The sequence below is a fragment of the Triturus cristatus genome, chromosome 7 (assembly GCF_964204655.1).
Source record: "Triturus cristatus chromosome 7, aTriCri1.1, whole genome shotgun sequence".
NCBI classification, from domain to species: domain Eukaryota; kingdom Metazoa; phylum Chordata; class Amphibia; order Caudata; family Salamandridae; genus Triturus; species Triturus cristatus.
Window position 1 is genome coordinate 1,274,061,447 of NC_140590.1, and position 16,811 is coordinate 1,274,078,257.

The following is a 16,811-nucleotide window of genomic DNA, read 5'->3' on the forward strand; positions in this document are numbered from 1 at the left end:
TTGTCTCTTTTTCATGAACTATTGCTCTTTTCCTCTCTGTAATCATCACCTTGCCATTACTCTTTTTATGTTATTTTTTTTTTTGCATTCTCCCCTTTCTCCATTCCACTTATTAACTACCATACTTTTGCTTGTCTGTCCTACTCTTCATACCACACATGTGCCTACAATTGTCTCCTGCTATTTGGTTGACTTCTCCTCATGTTTCTGCTGCCTTCTATGGTGCTTTTGCTCCCCATTTGGTTTCAATCTGGAATACGGCCCCGTGCTTCCATTATTCTGTCTTTGATGTGCTCCATCTATTTGCTTTGTCTTTTTAATTATCTCTGGTTTTTCTGCATTTATTTTATCTTTGGTTTGCCCCATTTACTTGCATTCTCCCTTTGAATATCTCTTGCACTGTTCCTGCTCCTCGCATTTTTTGGTCTTCTTGTCTTTTTCTTATCATATCACGAACTTCTCTTGTCTTATCTCTGTCTCTTGCTTTTGCTGATTCCCACTTGCCTTTTCGTTTTCTTTTGCTTACCTTCACCTCTTTTCTCACTTGCCTTCTTTTATTTTCTCCCTTACATTTTTGCATTTTTCACCTGCCTTTTCTCACTTGCTTTCCTACCTTCTCTTGCGTGCCTTCTCTTGCACATCTTTTCACTTGTCTTCTATCCTGTTTTCTTATGCGTTTTCAATTGCCTGCTTAATCTCTTGCCTGCCTTATCTCTCATGCCTGCCTCCTTTGTCTTGCTGCCTCCTCCTCTCTTGCTTGCCTTATCTGTGTCTCCTGCTTCCTGTGGCTTTCCCTGCTTCCTTTGTCCTGCCCTGACTTCTGTGTCTCTCCCTGCCTCCTCTTTCTCCCTCGTCTCTTCCTTACTCCTCTCTCATCTGCCTTCTCTCTCTCTCTCATCTGCCTTCTCACTCGTCTGCCTCATCTCTCTCGCCTGCCTCATCTGTGAGTCCAACTTGTTTTTTACTCTGTTTTTTTTTTTTACCTCCTCACGCTTCTCACTTGACCTGTCTTCTAACATTCTTACACATCTGCTCTGTCCTGGCCTTGTATTTGTCTGTGCCATGTCTCTTCTACTACTTACTGGCTTTGCTCCTCCATGGCTTTTCAACCTTCACGTATTTTCCTGCCGTCGCTCTGCTCCGCCTCCCTCCCCATCGCTCTGTCTGCCCCTTTTTTTGCAGTCTAAAGAGCTACAGATTAAGAAGCAGTTCCAAGACACCTGCAAGATACAGACGCGGCAGTACAAGGCTCTGCGCAACCACCTGCTGGAGACCACAGCTAAGACAGAGCACAAGACCATCCTGAAGAGGCTGAAGGACGAACAGACCCGCAAGCTGGCTATACTGGCTGAGCAGTACGACCACAGCATTAACGAGATGCTGTCGACCCAGGCAGTAGGTCTATTCCTCTCTTATCCAACTCTTCCTGAGAGGCAGGGTCTTTTTCTAGAGTCCACACATGCAGATTTTCTGTTCTTGCTCCCCTGAAACATGCAAAAACCCAACAAGCTGCCATCCACTAGGCAAGGTTTCCGTGTTTTCCCTTAAGCTTTAAGACACATAGTATGCATGCAGCACTGTACAGGTAGGCAGTGTTCCCTATTAATCCCTTTCTCTCCCCTCTCATAACGGGGTAAGATACTTAGCTCACAATCTTTTTCATTTATCATCTTTTTGTGTTCCTCCCCTGAGAGGCACTAAGCCAAATACTATCCATGCGGGCAATACATAAAATCTTCCTCTCGTTTCCACCATGTTGCCCTACTTTCTTGAAATTTGCATTGTTTGGGTTAAAAGTAGTTTTCTAAAGCATTTACAATATCTTGGCCTGTCCTATTCTGTTCTCTGGCCAATTTACTCTTGTTTTTAGCTGGAATGTCATAATTGTGTTATTTTAACCTCAAAATGCACTCCAAATTATAGATCATACAAAATGATAAATGCTGATCTTTGAATGAAATGTGAATTAGCGTAAAGTAAAACTGAAACAGGTACTATGTGTTACAAAAGGCAGATCTTCGTAATAAGTGACAACAATATAGTGAGCGCTGTGGACATTAAAAACGAAATCTAAAAAACTAAGATAATCAATGTGGGAAGTAGAATTATCTCCATATTAATATTTAATTACATAAATAAGAAGAGGATAATCACTCATATACATGGATATGGTGTTGGTAGGCGAGCTCGACTAGGAAGTATACTCTATATCCTATTCTTTCAGTGGATGGCTTTTTCCCTGTCAAGTTTCTGGGAGAACTATCAAACTTTACTTGTGTCTTCTTGGAATACAATAGTTTGCTGCTGTGATCCATTTGGAGGTATTATATGGAAAGATTAGTGTGATCTTGTATCAAGGTTTCTAGTAATTTAAGTATGTCTACGAGAATTCTAGGTTGCCTCGATTTCCATGAACGGTGGAAGGAGGAGAATTGAGTGAGCTATAGAATTTTGCATCATTATCTAGAAAAAAGCATGTTCTGCCAAGACCTTGTTAGAAAGATACTGTGAGGAGCCAGGTGCCAAAAATTGCTTCAAAACGGTGCTCTGCAGAAGGGTTATATAAAGAAGGGCTTGATTTTTTTTTTGTAATTTTTTTTTTTCGTCATGCTATGTTTAGTTCAGACATTTTATGTCTTCCGATTTTTTACTTTGGCTGTCTTTTGCCTACCTTGTCCTCTTTTTGTCTGTTTTGGTTGTGTTTGAGTCATCCATCCTGTACATTTCTTTTTACGGCTTCTAAGACAGGATGAACATTCTGTCTTCTCCTCTTCATTTCCATATTATTGTGCGATCCTGCACCTTTTTTTATGTTTGCCTTATTCAGGTTGTGTATTTTGATCTTTGTATTTCTGCCTTGCTGAGGTCCTCTGTATTTTGTTTTCCTTCTTTTCCTGTTTCTGCTAGGTTGAGTGCTTATTTTATTTATCTCTGAGCTTTTCTGGTATAACAAGCTGAGCTTTGCGAGTCTCATTGCTCCCATGAGATATTTCTATGCATGGAGTTGCACCTTTCTACCACTGGTATGGTCCTATAGTGTTTTGGGGTTTAGCATTCTAGTTGGACAAAGTGGTTTATGGTCATTAGATTTGATTGTTTTATAACGTTTGAATGCAAATCATTCTTTGTGTCACAACTGTCCTCATAGGGCCTCCCACTTGTCTACTTCTGCCCAGTTTGTCTGTCTTGGGCTTAATTTCATGTTTATCCGTTAATTTGCATTTTTTTCACATTTAAAAATTGTCCAGCAATTACTTCACTCTAGATCAAGAGGATTAGTTTACAACAATTGGACCTTCCCACTTTCACTTATTGAATTCTCAATTGTTGTGCCATAAAGTACCTTGAGGTTCTAGTGCAGGGAGATAATACCCAGATGAGGGCTGTTGTACAGCTAGGGTATTTATTGTAATTCCCTCACCATCTTCCTTATATATTTCCTCAATTCAGCTGCGCTTGGATGAGACTCAGGAGGCAGAGTACCAGGTGCTGAGGATGCAGCTCCAGCAGGAGTTGGAGCTGCTCAATGCTTACCAAAGCAAAATCAAGATCCATACGGAGGCCCAGCACGAGCGTGAGATCAAGGACCTGGAGCAGCGGGTATCAATCCGGAGGGCTTTGCTGGAGCAGAGGGTAGGTATCCTAGTTGTACTCAACCCAAGACTATATGGAAAAAGGCATGGGAAATTCATGTTTTGCAGGCATGCCACTTGAGGGGAGGAAAAACGTGTGTTCTGTCTCACGAAGCAAGAAAGTGTAAACTGCTATGCCATTTAACCCCTTCATAATTGAAATAGCCTAGCTAGGGTTAGAGATATGAGTGATGAGCTCTGGCCTTTTCTTTAAAGATAATGAAGTTGACAAAGGTGTTTGGCTCAATCATTGTTTGAATTTAGGATAGCATTCATCAGTCACAATGTATGAAGAGCAATGTAAGCAGAGTTTATTTGCGGGAGTAGAGTTAGAGACATTCTGTTCACTTTTGTTAAGCATTGTATAATAGGTTATTTTATTGTTTGTGCAGAAATAATTTCCAGATCAGTATTTTTCTGCAGAGATATCCTTTGTGAGGCGGAAGAAAATCTGGTTAAATCATTGTCTGATTACTGAAGTGAGGCCTGGCTCAAGTCCTTTGTCATGAAAAACAGAAACTGGATACATGTGTTGTAATTGAAAGGCCAGCTTTAGTAAATCGTTTTCATCTGATAGACGTCTAGCGGCAGATTCATTACCTTAGACCTTCCCAGGCGTCAGGCTGGATCAGAAAACGTTTGCGTGCCGTCGGGGGGCTCCATCCGGCTCCGTGTGATGTTGTTGGTGCGTTTATGACGTTGTCACTTATATATGTGCAACCCAGGCACGTGGACGTCAGTTCTTTTCTTTCCGCGCCAGTTAAGCGCCAATCTGGGAAGAGCTAACCCTCTGTTGCTTTTTGACAGGTCTTTTTCGACTATGTTGACTAAGGATATTTTTTACATTGTGTGCGATGATGTCTCCGAGAAAGACAGGGTTTAAACCATGCGGCACTTGTCACCACGCCATGTCGGTTACCAATCCCCACATCGTTTGCCTTTGGTTTCTCGAGCACGATTCTCTTGCTTACCTTCACCTCTTTTCTGACATGCCTTACCTTTTTGCATTTTCGCACCTGCCTTTTCTCACTTTCTCTCCTAACTTCTCTTGTGTGCCTTCTCTTGCACATCTTCTCACTTGCCTTCTCTTCCCGAAACCATTGAAGTCGTGCTTGGAGTGTCGGGCCATGGCCTGACGACCTTGCGGGAACGAGCTTTGAAGCTCCTTACAACCCGGCAGTCGACACCGGCCAGCAAGACTCCGCAGACATCCCTGTCCCGATCGAAGAAGAGGTGGTCGTGGGACTGCTCCCGGACCCCCAAGTCCTCTTCCTCCCACTCAAGGTCCTCGGGGAAGAGGCACAAGAAGAAGTCCAAGCAAACTTAGTCTTCACCTCGACTGACGTCTGTCGACGATAGAGGTAAGGAGCACCAGCGCTCTAGGCACGGTTCTGCGCAGCCGGGGCTAGGGTCGACTTCGTACCTCCCTTTTCTGGGAGCCAGAGTGACCCCCTTTCAAATTAGAGCTCTATGAGGCCATGCACTGCGTATTTGAGCAGGCTGACTCCTCTGGTGAGTGTTCGGGCCCCACGTGGTTGGAAGGGGCCCCATTGTATTAGACGCCATCGGCTTAAGCTACGGTGCCGGTGGGGCCTTGGGGATCCAGGACGACACCGGTCGTGCCTAAATGACCTGCTCCTTTGTCGGCCCCGAAGTCAATGCCTTCAGAGCTGCCGGCACCCATCGGCTTTTCCAGCCCCATTCTCATCCCGACGACTCTGAAAGAAGTCACTCAAAGCCAATGGAATCCGGCGCTGGTAGAACCCAGCATGAAAATGTACACATGACGTTTTAGGCACGGCGGAGGAATGAAAGGGGCCTATTGACCTTTTAGAACACCACAATGAGTCTGCAGAGCAGATGGACTGGAATGAGGAACTTGGGGAAGCCAGTGGACTGGGCACATACCCAGATACTGGCATGCTCAGGTCCTTAGACTGGAGTTGCCCTCTGTGCAGGTCAGGACTAATCTCCTTACCAAAGTGCTTCAGCCTGGGGCTTCCACCTCTGAACCACTTCTGCCATTTACTGAAGCACTGACTGATGTCCTACTAGGCACGTGGTGCATGCCTTGCTCCAGGGCTCCTGTGAATAGGAAAGTGGCACGCTGCCATCGCCTGGCTCCGAGCAACCCAAAGTTCCCTAGCCAACACCCCATTCCACCCCTGAAAGCTTGGTTGTGCAGGCTTCAATTTCCTAGGGCATGTTCCTGTTGGCTCATCTAATGCCTCGACCTTTTCTGAATTTAAATCAATTACTAATAAGACTACCACTCTTATTCAGTAGGCCAAATCAGGTTCTCCCCACGACCCTTTCGCCCCCCCCCCCCGCCCCGCCCCAATTCGTTCAAGCAAGCCCCTGAGATTTTTGCTCTGGGTCTTACCACCGTTTTTAATTCTATGTTCATTCAGGGTGCGTTTCCGTCTAATTGGAAAAGGGCATCTATGTGACCACTACTGAAAAAATTTAACCTCGATCCCTCTGAACCGAATAATCACAGACCTATCGCACGTCTTCCCCTTTCTTGACAAACTTGTGGAAAAAGTTATGAACGAACAGCTAACCCAATATCTACTTAACAACAACTGTTTAGATAAAACCCAGTTTGGTTTTAGGGCAGAACACAGTACAGAATCATCCCTAATTAAAACCACAGACGAAATCAGAACAGTTCTGGATGCAGGTGGCGCTGCTGCTCTGATTTTGTTGGATCTATCGGCAGCCTTCGACACGGTCGGTCACAATTTGCTACTTAGGAGACTGAATTCTATTGGTATCTTCCACAAAAACACTGGTTTCCTCGTTCCTGTCTGGAGGAACACAATCGGTAGCCTTGGGCAGCTACGATTCTCCCTCCTTTGTCCTTCCTTGTGGGGTCCCACAGGGCTCGTCTTTGAGTACCACTCTTTTTAATGTTTATGTATCTGAACTAACACTTATTAGATCTTTCGGATTGACATTGACCACATATGCAGATCATACACAAATTGTTTTGTCTGTTTTTAAAAATTCTTAGCCACTGATGCAAAAATGTAAGTACTGTATGCTGGCAGTCAGCTCCTGGATGAGCTCTTATTGTCTCAGATTGATTTCAGATAAAATTAAAATAGTTATTTTGGCAATTTTTCACCAGGCTGGTCACAGAGTTAGTGGTCAGATGAACAAGGGATGGCACCCATTCCAGTCGCCAAAGCAAAGATCCTTGGCGTGATTGATAATAAATTGAACTTTGAGGCACAGGTAAACGCCATCTCCTCATCTAGCTTTTTTCTTCTCAAGGTAATAAAAATAAAATACTACTTACCTTTTATCTGTGCGGACAGCAATAAAACCGTGATTACTTTGCTGATTCTTGTCAAGCTAGACTACTGCAATGAGTTGTATCTTGGTATGCCTGAGAAGCAACTTAATAAGTTGCAAATGATCCAGAATGCGGCCTCTAGGCTCTTGATTTTAAGTTTCACTCAGTCGGAAAACACCTGCAAAAGCTGCATTGGCCCCAGTTAAAGAGTGGTATCATCTTTAAAGTCCTTTGCATTACATATAGAGCACTTCATGATAGTGGCCCTCAATTTCTGAGATGCCTGCTACACTGGTATGCCCCGAAAAGCCATCTTCGCTCAGATTGAGCTAAATTGATAACAACCCCGAGATTTTTTAAAGCCAGCTGGGGTGGCAGGAGCTTTAGGGTGGCAGCCACTAAACTCTGGAATAATCTCCCCTTTTCCATTAGAACACTTCCCACCTTGTCTATTTTCAGGAAGGCCCTAAAATAAATAGAGACCCTTGCCTTACATGAGCTTTCCTACTCCAGACCATTAGCGCAAAGACACCTCTGGGTATTCGTGCGCTTAATAAATTTATTAACATAACATTCCAAAGAACAACAAAGGTTTACCGCCCATTTTAGATCTTTGGTATGCCAATCTCTTCCTTAAGAAGGAGAAGTTCAGGATGCTTACTTTAGCTCCGGTCTGCTCTGCCCTAGGCCTAGACCAAGAAGACTGGATGGAAACTTTGGACTTGCAGGATACATATTTTCACATCCCCATTCTGCAGGGTCACAGATGTTACTTGCGGTTCAGGGTAGGCCACGAGCACTTTAAGTTTACCGTGCTCCCCTTCGACCTTACCAGCACCCCTCCGGTGTTCACCAAGGTGATGGCCATGGTGGCAGCTCATCTGTGCAGGTTAGGGGTTTCAGTCTTCCCCCTACCTTGACAAATGGTTGTTGAAGGCGCACTCTCCCCAGGCTGTCATCTCCCACCTTCGGACTCCAGCTGACCTCCTGCATTCACTGGGGTTCTCTATAAACGTGCCAAAGTCACAACTGACTCCTTCTCAGACGATCTTTCATCGAAGCTGTTCTGGACACAGTATAGTTTCGGGCCTATCCTCCTGAGCAGTGAGTCCAGGATCTTCAGGTTATGATTCCGATGTTGCATCCTCTATTCTGGAGATTTCTGTGTGTCTAAATCTGAGGCTGTTGGGCCTATGGCCTCCTGCATTCTGTTGGTAAAGCATGCCAGGTTGTGTATGTGGGCTCTGCACTGGAACCTGAATTTCCAGTGTGCACAGCATTGGGGAAATCTCACTGACATGGTCCAGATCTCAGAAGGAACTGTAAGAGATCGGTACTGGTGGTTGACGAACCACGATTGGGTCAAAGGCAGACCCCTCTCCATTCCCCCAACCAGATCACACAGTGGTGATGGATGCATCACTCCTGGGATGCGAAGGCCATCTGGGAGAGGTTGAGATTAGGGGACACTGGTCTCCAGTGGATTCGGGACTCCACATCAATTTGTTGGAGCTTCGCGCAATTCGGTTGCATTTAAAGCATTTCTTCTCTCTGTCAAGGGGAGGGAAGTTAGTGCAAGTGTTGCTGGACAGCACCACCACCATGTGGTACTGCAGCCAGCAGGGTGGGGTGGTGTTGTGGACCCTTTGTGAATAGGCCCTGCGTCTCTGGACATAGCTGGAACAGCAGGGCATAACCCTGGTGGTTCAACACCTGGCAGATTCTCCGAACGCCAGGGTGGATGAACTCAGCCATCGTTGCCTAGCAGATCACGAATGGCGTATCCAGTCGGAGGTGGCACAAGGTCTCTTTCAGCAGTGGGGAGAACCTTAGTTAGATCTGTTCGCCTCAATAGGGAACGCACAATGTCAGCAGCTTTACGTGCTTGAGTTTCCAAGGCGGCTATTGCTCGGTGAGGTTTTTCGTCTCAAGTGAAGCTCAGGTCTATTGTACTCCTTTCCGCCCACCACTTCTGCCCAGAGTTCTGAAGAAGATCAAGATCGACTGGGCCGAAGTCATTTTTGTGGCTCCGGAGTGGGCAAGGATAGTCTGGTATCCAGAGCGTCTGAAAATTATTCTCGATCCTCCAATCAGGCTGCCACTACGGGAGGATCTTCTGTCACAGTGGAGTATTCTCCACCTGAACCTGTCAATTCTCCACCTTCATGTGTGGAGATTGAGCAGCGGCAGTAGCTTTTGACCTTCTTCCAGGCGGCCCTCCACGAAGACGGTATATGCCTGCTGTTGGCATAAGTTTGTATTATATTGTACAGAAAGGTCTATTGACCCTCTTTCTGCTTGTCTTTCTACTGTTCCTTTTATTCTTGCCCTTGCCCAGCTGGGATCTGCTCTGAGTAGTCTTAAGGGTTACCTTTCTGCTCTATCTGCTTTTTTTGTGGCTGCCAGACCAAACTTCACTGTTTGAATCTTCAATTGTAAATAAGTTCTTGAAAGGTCAGAGTCACTTGTTTCCACCCACTCCCTTTGCCATGCCACAGTGGGACCTTAATTTTGTCCTCACTTTTCTTATGTGTGCTCCTTCCGAGCCTTTGCACAACAGTCCCCCTCCAGCTGCTTACCATCAAGACAGCCTTTCTGGTGGCAATAATGTCTGCCCGGAGGGTGAGTGAGATGCAGGCTTTATCATGTAAGCCCCCCACATGATGACTTTTGTAGATAAAGTGGTGCTTTGCACCCATGCTTCATTTCTTCCAAAGGTGGTGATTCCATTTCATCTTGGTCAATCTAACACGCTGACCCCCTTTTTTGCTCCCCCTTATCCTTCTAAGGAAGAGGAGAGCCTCCACTTCGCTGACCCAAGAAGAGCGTCGTCATTCTACCTTGTCTGCACAAGAGATTTCCGGGTGGATGACCAACTCTTTTTGGGGTACGTGGGAGCCCAAAAAAGGTTGGGCAGTGCAGAAACTGACCATTTCTCGCTAGGTTGATCTGCATAAAGATCTGCTACACTTTGGCTAAGAAGCCGCCCCCTGAGGGATTATGAGCCCATTCCACCTGGGAAAAGGCTGCAATCACAGCACTGGCTCTGGTTGTCCCAGTCTTGGACATCTACCAGGCCGCAACATGGGTGTCTCTACACGTTTGCACATCTCCCTGGACAGTCTGATCTGCAGGGATGGGCATTTTGCCCGTTTGGTCCTGCTGGATTTTCTAGTATGTTGAATTTGTCCACAGCCCACTGCCAGGATGGGATGGCTTGGGTATCTATTCAAAGGTAAGGAATCTGCAGGTAGAAGTCTCTAGCAGATGAACTAGTTACTTACCTTCGGTAACGCATTATCTGGTAGAGACAATATCTAGCTGTAGATTCCTTACACACCCAGCCATGCCTCCCAGCTCGGCGGACCTATTTGTTAGGGCTAGGGTTACTCCCTTTTTCAGGGCCCTAATTTTTGCACAAACTTATGTCAGCCACTTCATGGCTCTGCGCTTCTGGTGTGGAAAAGTACTGACGTCCGTGCTCCTGGGTGGCACCTATATAGGTGACCGCAACGTCATAACCGACGATGTCAGGCAGAGCCGAATGGAGCCACTCGACAGCGTGTGCAAGGGGTACTTCTCACGCAAAAGCTTCTGGATCCAGTCTGACGGCTGGGAAATAATAAGGCAAGGAATCTGCAGCTAGATATTGTCTCTACCAGATCATGCGTTACTGAAGGTAAGTAACTTGTTTTTCATACCACTACAATGCTACATAAGGGATGTACAACCCAGTGTGTATGGTACCTGATCAGATTTTAGATCTCTTAAGGTCTCATTAGGTTACGTTTGGAAGCCTAACGATTTTTTCTATTGCTGTGGCAGATGAACATCTTGAGTAGCAGGCATTTCTGACAGCTACTTCTACCTGCAGATTCTTCCTCATTAGTATTAATCCATGCGTTATACTGGATATGGAGACTTTAAAGCACATGTCGTCGGTAGAGGCGCTGGCTTCCTGTTGATGCTGGAATTGGCGTCAGATGTTACCGAAGCCATATAGCAACCGGCATTACGACATTTGATTCCCTTTTTTCTGTCGGTTTGATGCAGGTCTGGAGCCCGCTCTTGAGAGTTGTCCTCCCAGAAAACCTTTCTAGTGCGGTACTGTCTCTCCTCCTAAGCGCTTAGGCTTTAAGCTCTGTTGGGACTGTGATGAACAGATGTCAATCACTGATCGATATTCGATCTGCCTCTGCTATCTTTGGTCAGACTACGGTTCCTGTGATTCCTGCTTCATCAACCACCCAAAGGCCATTAAAGATAAAGAGGCCAAATTCTTCATGAAGGTCATCATTTTCACTCTCCTCGGGTAAGCAAAGAAGCCCTCCACCTCCCACAGGATTTATATCCTTCAAACTTGTGTTGGTCATTATGAGTCGGAACATTTTCCTCCCAAGCAGCCCTAAGTCAGTTGCCCCATAGGTCCTGGCCACGGAACCTCCTCAACCTCCACCAGCTCTACCAGTGTAATATCCGATGCCGGCACCCTCCTATCTGGAGTTTCCAATGCCAGGATGTGAGAAAGTTGCTCTGTATATACTGTTCCCAAATAGGAACAGAGTCCACAGTCTCCAGAGGTTTGGCAGAGGCTAAAGTTAGATATAACCTTACTCTCTAAAGTGGTAGCTTGGTCGAGCAGTAAGGCAGTATCAGAGGACAATGTAAAGCATTTGTTGGACACACTCAGTCAGCAAATGGTCTCACACACTCAAGAACTGAACTCTAGGCCAATGGTTTATATAAAAAATATATGGTTGTTTTATTTTAGAACCAACAATTGGTATTAAAATATACTTTCTCAGAATGAGATGCTTTGTTTAAATACTTTTACAATATGCAATTGATTTTTGTAAATACTGGTTACAGGTTGTTGCAATAGGCAATTCAATTTCAAACACAATAATGCATTGAGCTCAATGGAAGTTTTAAGTTATTTGCAATAGATTACTTTCAGGATTACTTTTCTAACTCCAGGACTGGATCCTAGTTACTGTTGTGATTTTTAGGCAATATTTAGCTATTTTAAAAGTTGACACTTAAAAGAAATTTCATAGAAAAACAGTCAATGATTCCCTATGGGAGAAAATTCAAGTTGCAGGTATAGTATGTTATCGTTACTTTTGTAATCCAGTACTGGGCTCCTAGACGCAGTACTGGGACCTCTATCTAAAACAGGTAAGTAATTACGTTTTCACAGTTGGTACTATTTTTTAAAGAATATTTGTAGTTTGCAAAAATCGACACTTAAAAGAAATTTCACAGAAAAAGTCAATGATTTCCTATGGAAGAAAATTGGGTTAATGGTAAGTACGGTTGTGAATATTTTTCAGGGTCAGTGTTGGACACCAAGATCCAGCACTGGGATCTCTCCTGATAGCAGGTGAGTATTTTCGCTTTCGTTACTCGGTTGATTTTAGGTGAATATTTAAAGTTTTAGAAACTCCACACTTAGAAGAAATTTCAGAAGAAACCAGTCAATGTTACCCTATGGAAGGAAATTGAGATATCGGCTTTTGGGTAAGTACTTGACTGGCAGAGTTAGGGTTCTGGGCACAGACTCGGAGGTCTCCCAGGGTCAGGTAGGTACAGTTGTTACACCCTCAGCGACACTGAGACGGCCGGGTGCAGAGTGAGTTAGGCCCAATGTTATCCTATGGGAGGCAGGGGGCCTTTGTTGGTGGCTGCTGACTAGCAGGCCACGTGGCTGTGGGAGCTGGGCTCCTGGTCACTTGCTCAGGGCAAATGGGGAAGTAGGTAGGAGTAGAAGTTGCACTGCCTGGGCCACTCGAGCGGCTGGGTGCAGGGTGCTTTTGAGCCTTCGGGCGCTCAATGGATTTCAATGGGAAAGCTCCAAGACGAACAAAGGCTGCAAGCTCGGGGACAAAGGTTCTTCAGGTGCCACCACCACTTCGAGAGGTAAGTTGGGTAGTTGGAGGATAGGTAGGTACCCCAGAGTCGGGCACAGGGGGCCGCAGGTCACCGGGTGCCGTTTGGTGTCGGGAAATCTTACACTCTGTTGATCGCGGTTGGGGGGGGTCCCTGGTTCTGAGGCTGCAGGCGTCGTCAGGAGCATCGAGGTGAGTCCTTGGGTGCCGGATTCGGGGTCAGTAGCCGGGGGGACGTCCTCGGGGTCTTTGTCCACTCCGGCACAGGCCAGGCTTGGCGGGTGCAAAGTGTGCAGTGTTCGCGGTTCTGGGCTGATGCCAGGGGTTGGAAACTTGCTTTGAGCAGAGCCACTGCTCATGGGAGTCCCAGGTGCTTAGAGCCAAAAGGTAGCCAGGTCCTCCGGGGTTTGTGAGGTTGCTGGCCACAAGAGGTGCCGGGTTGTAGCAGGAGCAGGTTAGAGGGTCGACAGGCCAGTAGGGCTGGGGCCAAAGCAGTTGGTGTCTTCCTCCTCTTAGCAGCTGCACGGCCCGGTCTTCTTTCTTCTTGCACTTCTTTGTATTTTGGAATCTGGGGAAGGAAGGTTCAGGGTGCCCCTAAATACTAGATTTAGGGGCGTTGCAGGTAGGTAAAGGGCAGGGACCAATGGTTCCCTGTCCTGGGGTGGGTACACCCCTATTCTGCCACTCTCCTGTGGGAGGGGGCGGTAGCCTAGTCCTGATTGGGTAGGGCCTCCCATCTTTAAGATGACGAGCGCTCGGAGATGTGCTTCACCTCGAGGGGTGGGGTGGGGTTGGCAGGCTGGCACATCCCCTGTCCTTATTTGGGGTTTCCGGACAGGCTTCCCGCCAGAGTGGGGGCTGCAAGTGGCCTGGGGAAGCTCACAGAGGCGGCATGCCTTTGAAGCTTCCCCCTGTCCATCCTGGGGGAGGAGATCTAGCACCTTGCCCAGGATGTGCATTGTTGCAGGCCCAGTTGAGCAGGGGCTCTCCTACCCAGGGGTCCAGCAACATGTCTGTGGTGTGGCAGTCTAGGCAGCCTCCCAGACCAGACGTGGATTGTAGGTTAGGTTTCAGGGGGCATCTCTAAGATGCCCTCTGTGGTGCTTGGTACATTAAATCCCACACTGGCATCAGTGCGGGTTTAATGTGCTGAGAAGTTTGATACCAAACTTCTCAGTCTTCAGTGTTGCCATTATGGTGCTGTGGAGTTCATGTTTGACGAGCTCTCGGCACCATGTACTCTTAAATGGCAGCACTGCACTTACAGTGCCCAGGAATGGACCTGGGTTCTGTAGGGGCACAGGGCTCATGCTCCTGTGCCCACACCACTGGCATAGGGCACCTAGCTAGAGGGGTGGCTGATGTATGCCAGGGCAGTGTAGGTGGTGGGCATGGCACAAAGGGATGTGTGCCATGCCGACTCTTTGTTTTGTCTTGTACCCAGACACTCAGCCTGCAAGGGCAGTGTGTGTGTGTGTGTGGGTACAGGGCCTCTAAGGGTGGCACAATGAGTGCTGCAGCCCTTAGAGGCCTTCCCTGGTCACAAGGCCCTGGGTACCTAGGGTACCATTTACCAGGGGCTGACGTGGCCAGGGTTTGCCAATTTGGGTTTGAGGTTTTTAGGGAAGGTACATAGGCCCTGGGCACCTAATTGGCAGGAGCCCAGGGCACACTCAGTCAAAGTACATTCAGCAAATCAGCAAAAAGTGGGGGCATACCATGCAAGAAAGATGGCACTTTCTCACAGTATAGACTAAATGAAGTGGTTCTGATATGCTGGTCCTACATTATAGAGGACATTGTAGGTGTGAGTGAGGAGCTTGAAAAAACCCAAAAGGTCCAAACATGGGTCTCCGTCGTCGTACCACCACTCCCACCATTCGGAATCGTGCAATGCCACACGCGCTACTAGGCTGCGGTGTTGTTCCCCCTCTACTTAGGAACAGATTGTGGTGCTGATCCTGACGCACCCCAACTTTCCAGGGCCATTGGCAACATCACAACAGCTCCAAGAGAGGAAAGAGGCCTTAGACACCATCTTTGGTGCTCAACCGGGTCCCTGTGGCGCACCTTTAGGACCAAAGTATCTGAGGTGGACACCAGTTGAGTTCTGCCGGCAGGTTCTTCACCGGCACACACTGTCCCGCTCAGCTTCGATCGGAGGCTGGCTCCTTCCTCTGGCACAGTGCCACCAACTCTAGATCCAGCGCAACATCCAACACTGCAAATCCAGGTCTTGACGTTGCAGATGCCGGAATCTGACCCTTTAGTCTTATCGGAATCTCAAGTCCACCTCCCACCACAGAGAACACCGCATTAGGCCCATTCAGACCCCAAAACATATGCTCCTCACCTTGGTGATGATGAAGCAGATGACGATCCCTATGATGACTCTTATGGTGATGGGAATGTATTTGATATACAGGAAGCCTGTGGCCTGGACATCTCCCCAGACATTAGATTGTTCACTGCAAACTCAGCCATGCCAACTGAGTCTGCTTTCTTTGCAACAGTCATTGGGAGGGCAGCAGAGGTATTAGACCTCACCCTTCTCACAAAGGAGGTGAAAACTGATGTTCTCACTGTGGTCCTCAAACTAGAACAAACCAACCAAGAACTTTTGTTACCTTTCAATGAAGCCATCAATAGTGGGTACCTGGACACATCAAGGATTCTGTCCTCGGGTAACTAGACAAGTGGCAGGACAACATAGACCCACTCCCAGGATCCCAATTTCTTGTTCCGCATCCCACCCGGAGAGCTTAGTGGTATTTGCATCTACAAGTCGCTTGAACCACAGTGCCTTTTCTATGACTCATCCTGACAGACATGGAAGACCAAGAGCAAGTGACACCAGGTCAGCGTACCATGAGTACAGACAGCCCCGTGCCCCAACATCTATCTATTTGTGTTTCGGTGCCAGGCCGGAGGGCAGGGCGTCCAAAAGGTTTTCTCGCTGCCGACCTTGGTCCGAGAATCTCTGCAACTCTCCTCTGCCCTTCGGCATCGAAATCGAAGCATGTCGCAGTCACCATCCCTTCGCTACAGAAGAGTAAATCTTAGGAGCTGAAACTTTTGATGCTAAAAAGTACAGTGCCCAACGGGAAAACAACTTTTCCATCCAAAGAGCCTTGTTTCAACGTTACGCCTGCTAACAGGGATCCGAAACAAAAAGAACTGGTTATTCATCCAGATACTGGACATATCCATGCAAAACTTGCAGAGAAAAGGAAAATGGGCCTACAGGAGGACTACCACATTCCTTTGAAATGCAAGAATGTGTGTACTAACCCTTCTCCCCCCCCCCCCCCCCCCTCCCCATTACACCTCCTTCACCCATTGACCCAAATTTGCTCATCACACAAACAAATTCCCCACAACCACCTGATCCACTAGATGAAGTGGATAGGGATGAAGATAGACCACAGAACATTAATGACCCCTGGGAGGACTATAATACAGATCCGAACATAGATAAAGATCCTGATCTATACCCTTCCAAACCCTCACCACCTGATGATAACATAGCGCTACTTAATAGAGCTTTTCAATACCATGGGGTGGAATTACATAAAGAGGCTCTTGAAGATTTTCTTTTTGAAACCTTGAGTTCCTCTAGGAGATAAACACAATCACTGCCTATGCTTAAGGGAATGCTTAAACATACTGATGACATTTTTAAAGACCCTGTGCGGGCAAGGATTATCATGCCCAAATGGAGAAAAAATACAAGCCAGCTACTGACCCCACTTACATCAAGGGTCAACTTCCATTAGATTCTCTTGTAGTCTCTAACACTCTCAAAAGAGCAAAAGAGCAAACTACAGGAGATGCTTGTCTTCCTAATAAGGAGTCTAAATTGATAGATGCCTCAGGCAAGAGAGTAGCGTCGCAGGCAGCCTATCACTGGCGAAATGCAAACGCTTGCTACAATAGAGCTCATTATGATGAGCTAGAAGAATTAATGCAGTTTTTACCCGACGAGCACAA

General features: G+C 46.7%; 1 protein-coding gene across 1 annotated transcript in view; it reads left to right on the top strand.

Annotated features, from left to right (window-relative positions):
- Positions 1-16,811, top strand: part of TAOK2 (TAO kinase 2) — an 867,950-nt gene that overhangs the window by 829,842 nt on the left and 21,297 nt on the right. The window contains exons 21-22 of the mRNA XM_085618802.1: positions 1,183-1,395; positions 3,451-3,633. Coding sequence (XP_085474928.1) covers positions 1,183-1,395; positions 3,451-3,633 — 396 coding nt within the window. The remainder of the gene's footprint in view (positions 1-1,182; positions 1,396-3,450; positions 3,634-16,811) is intronic.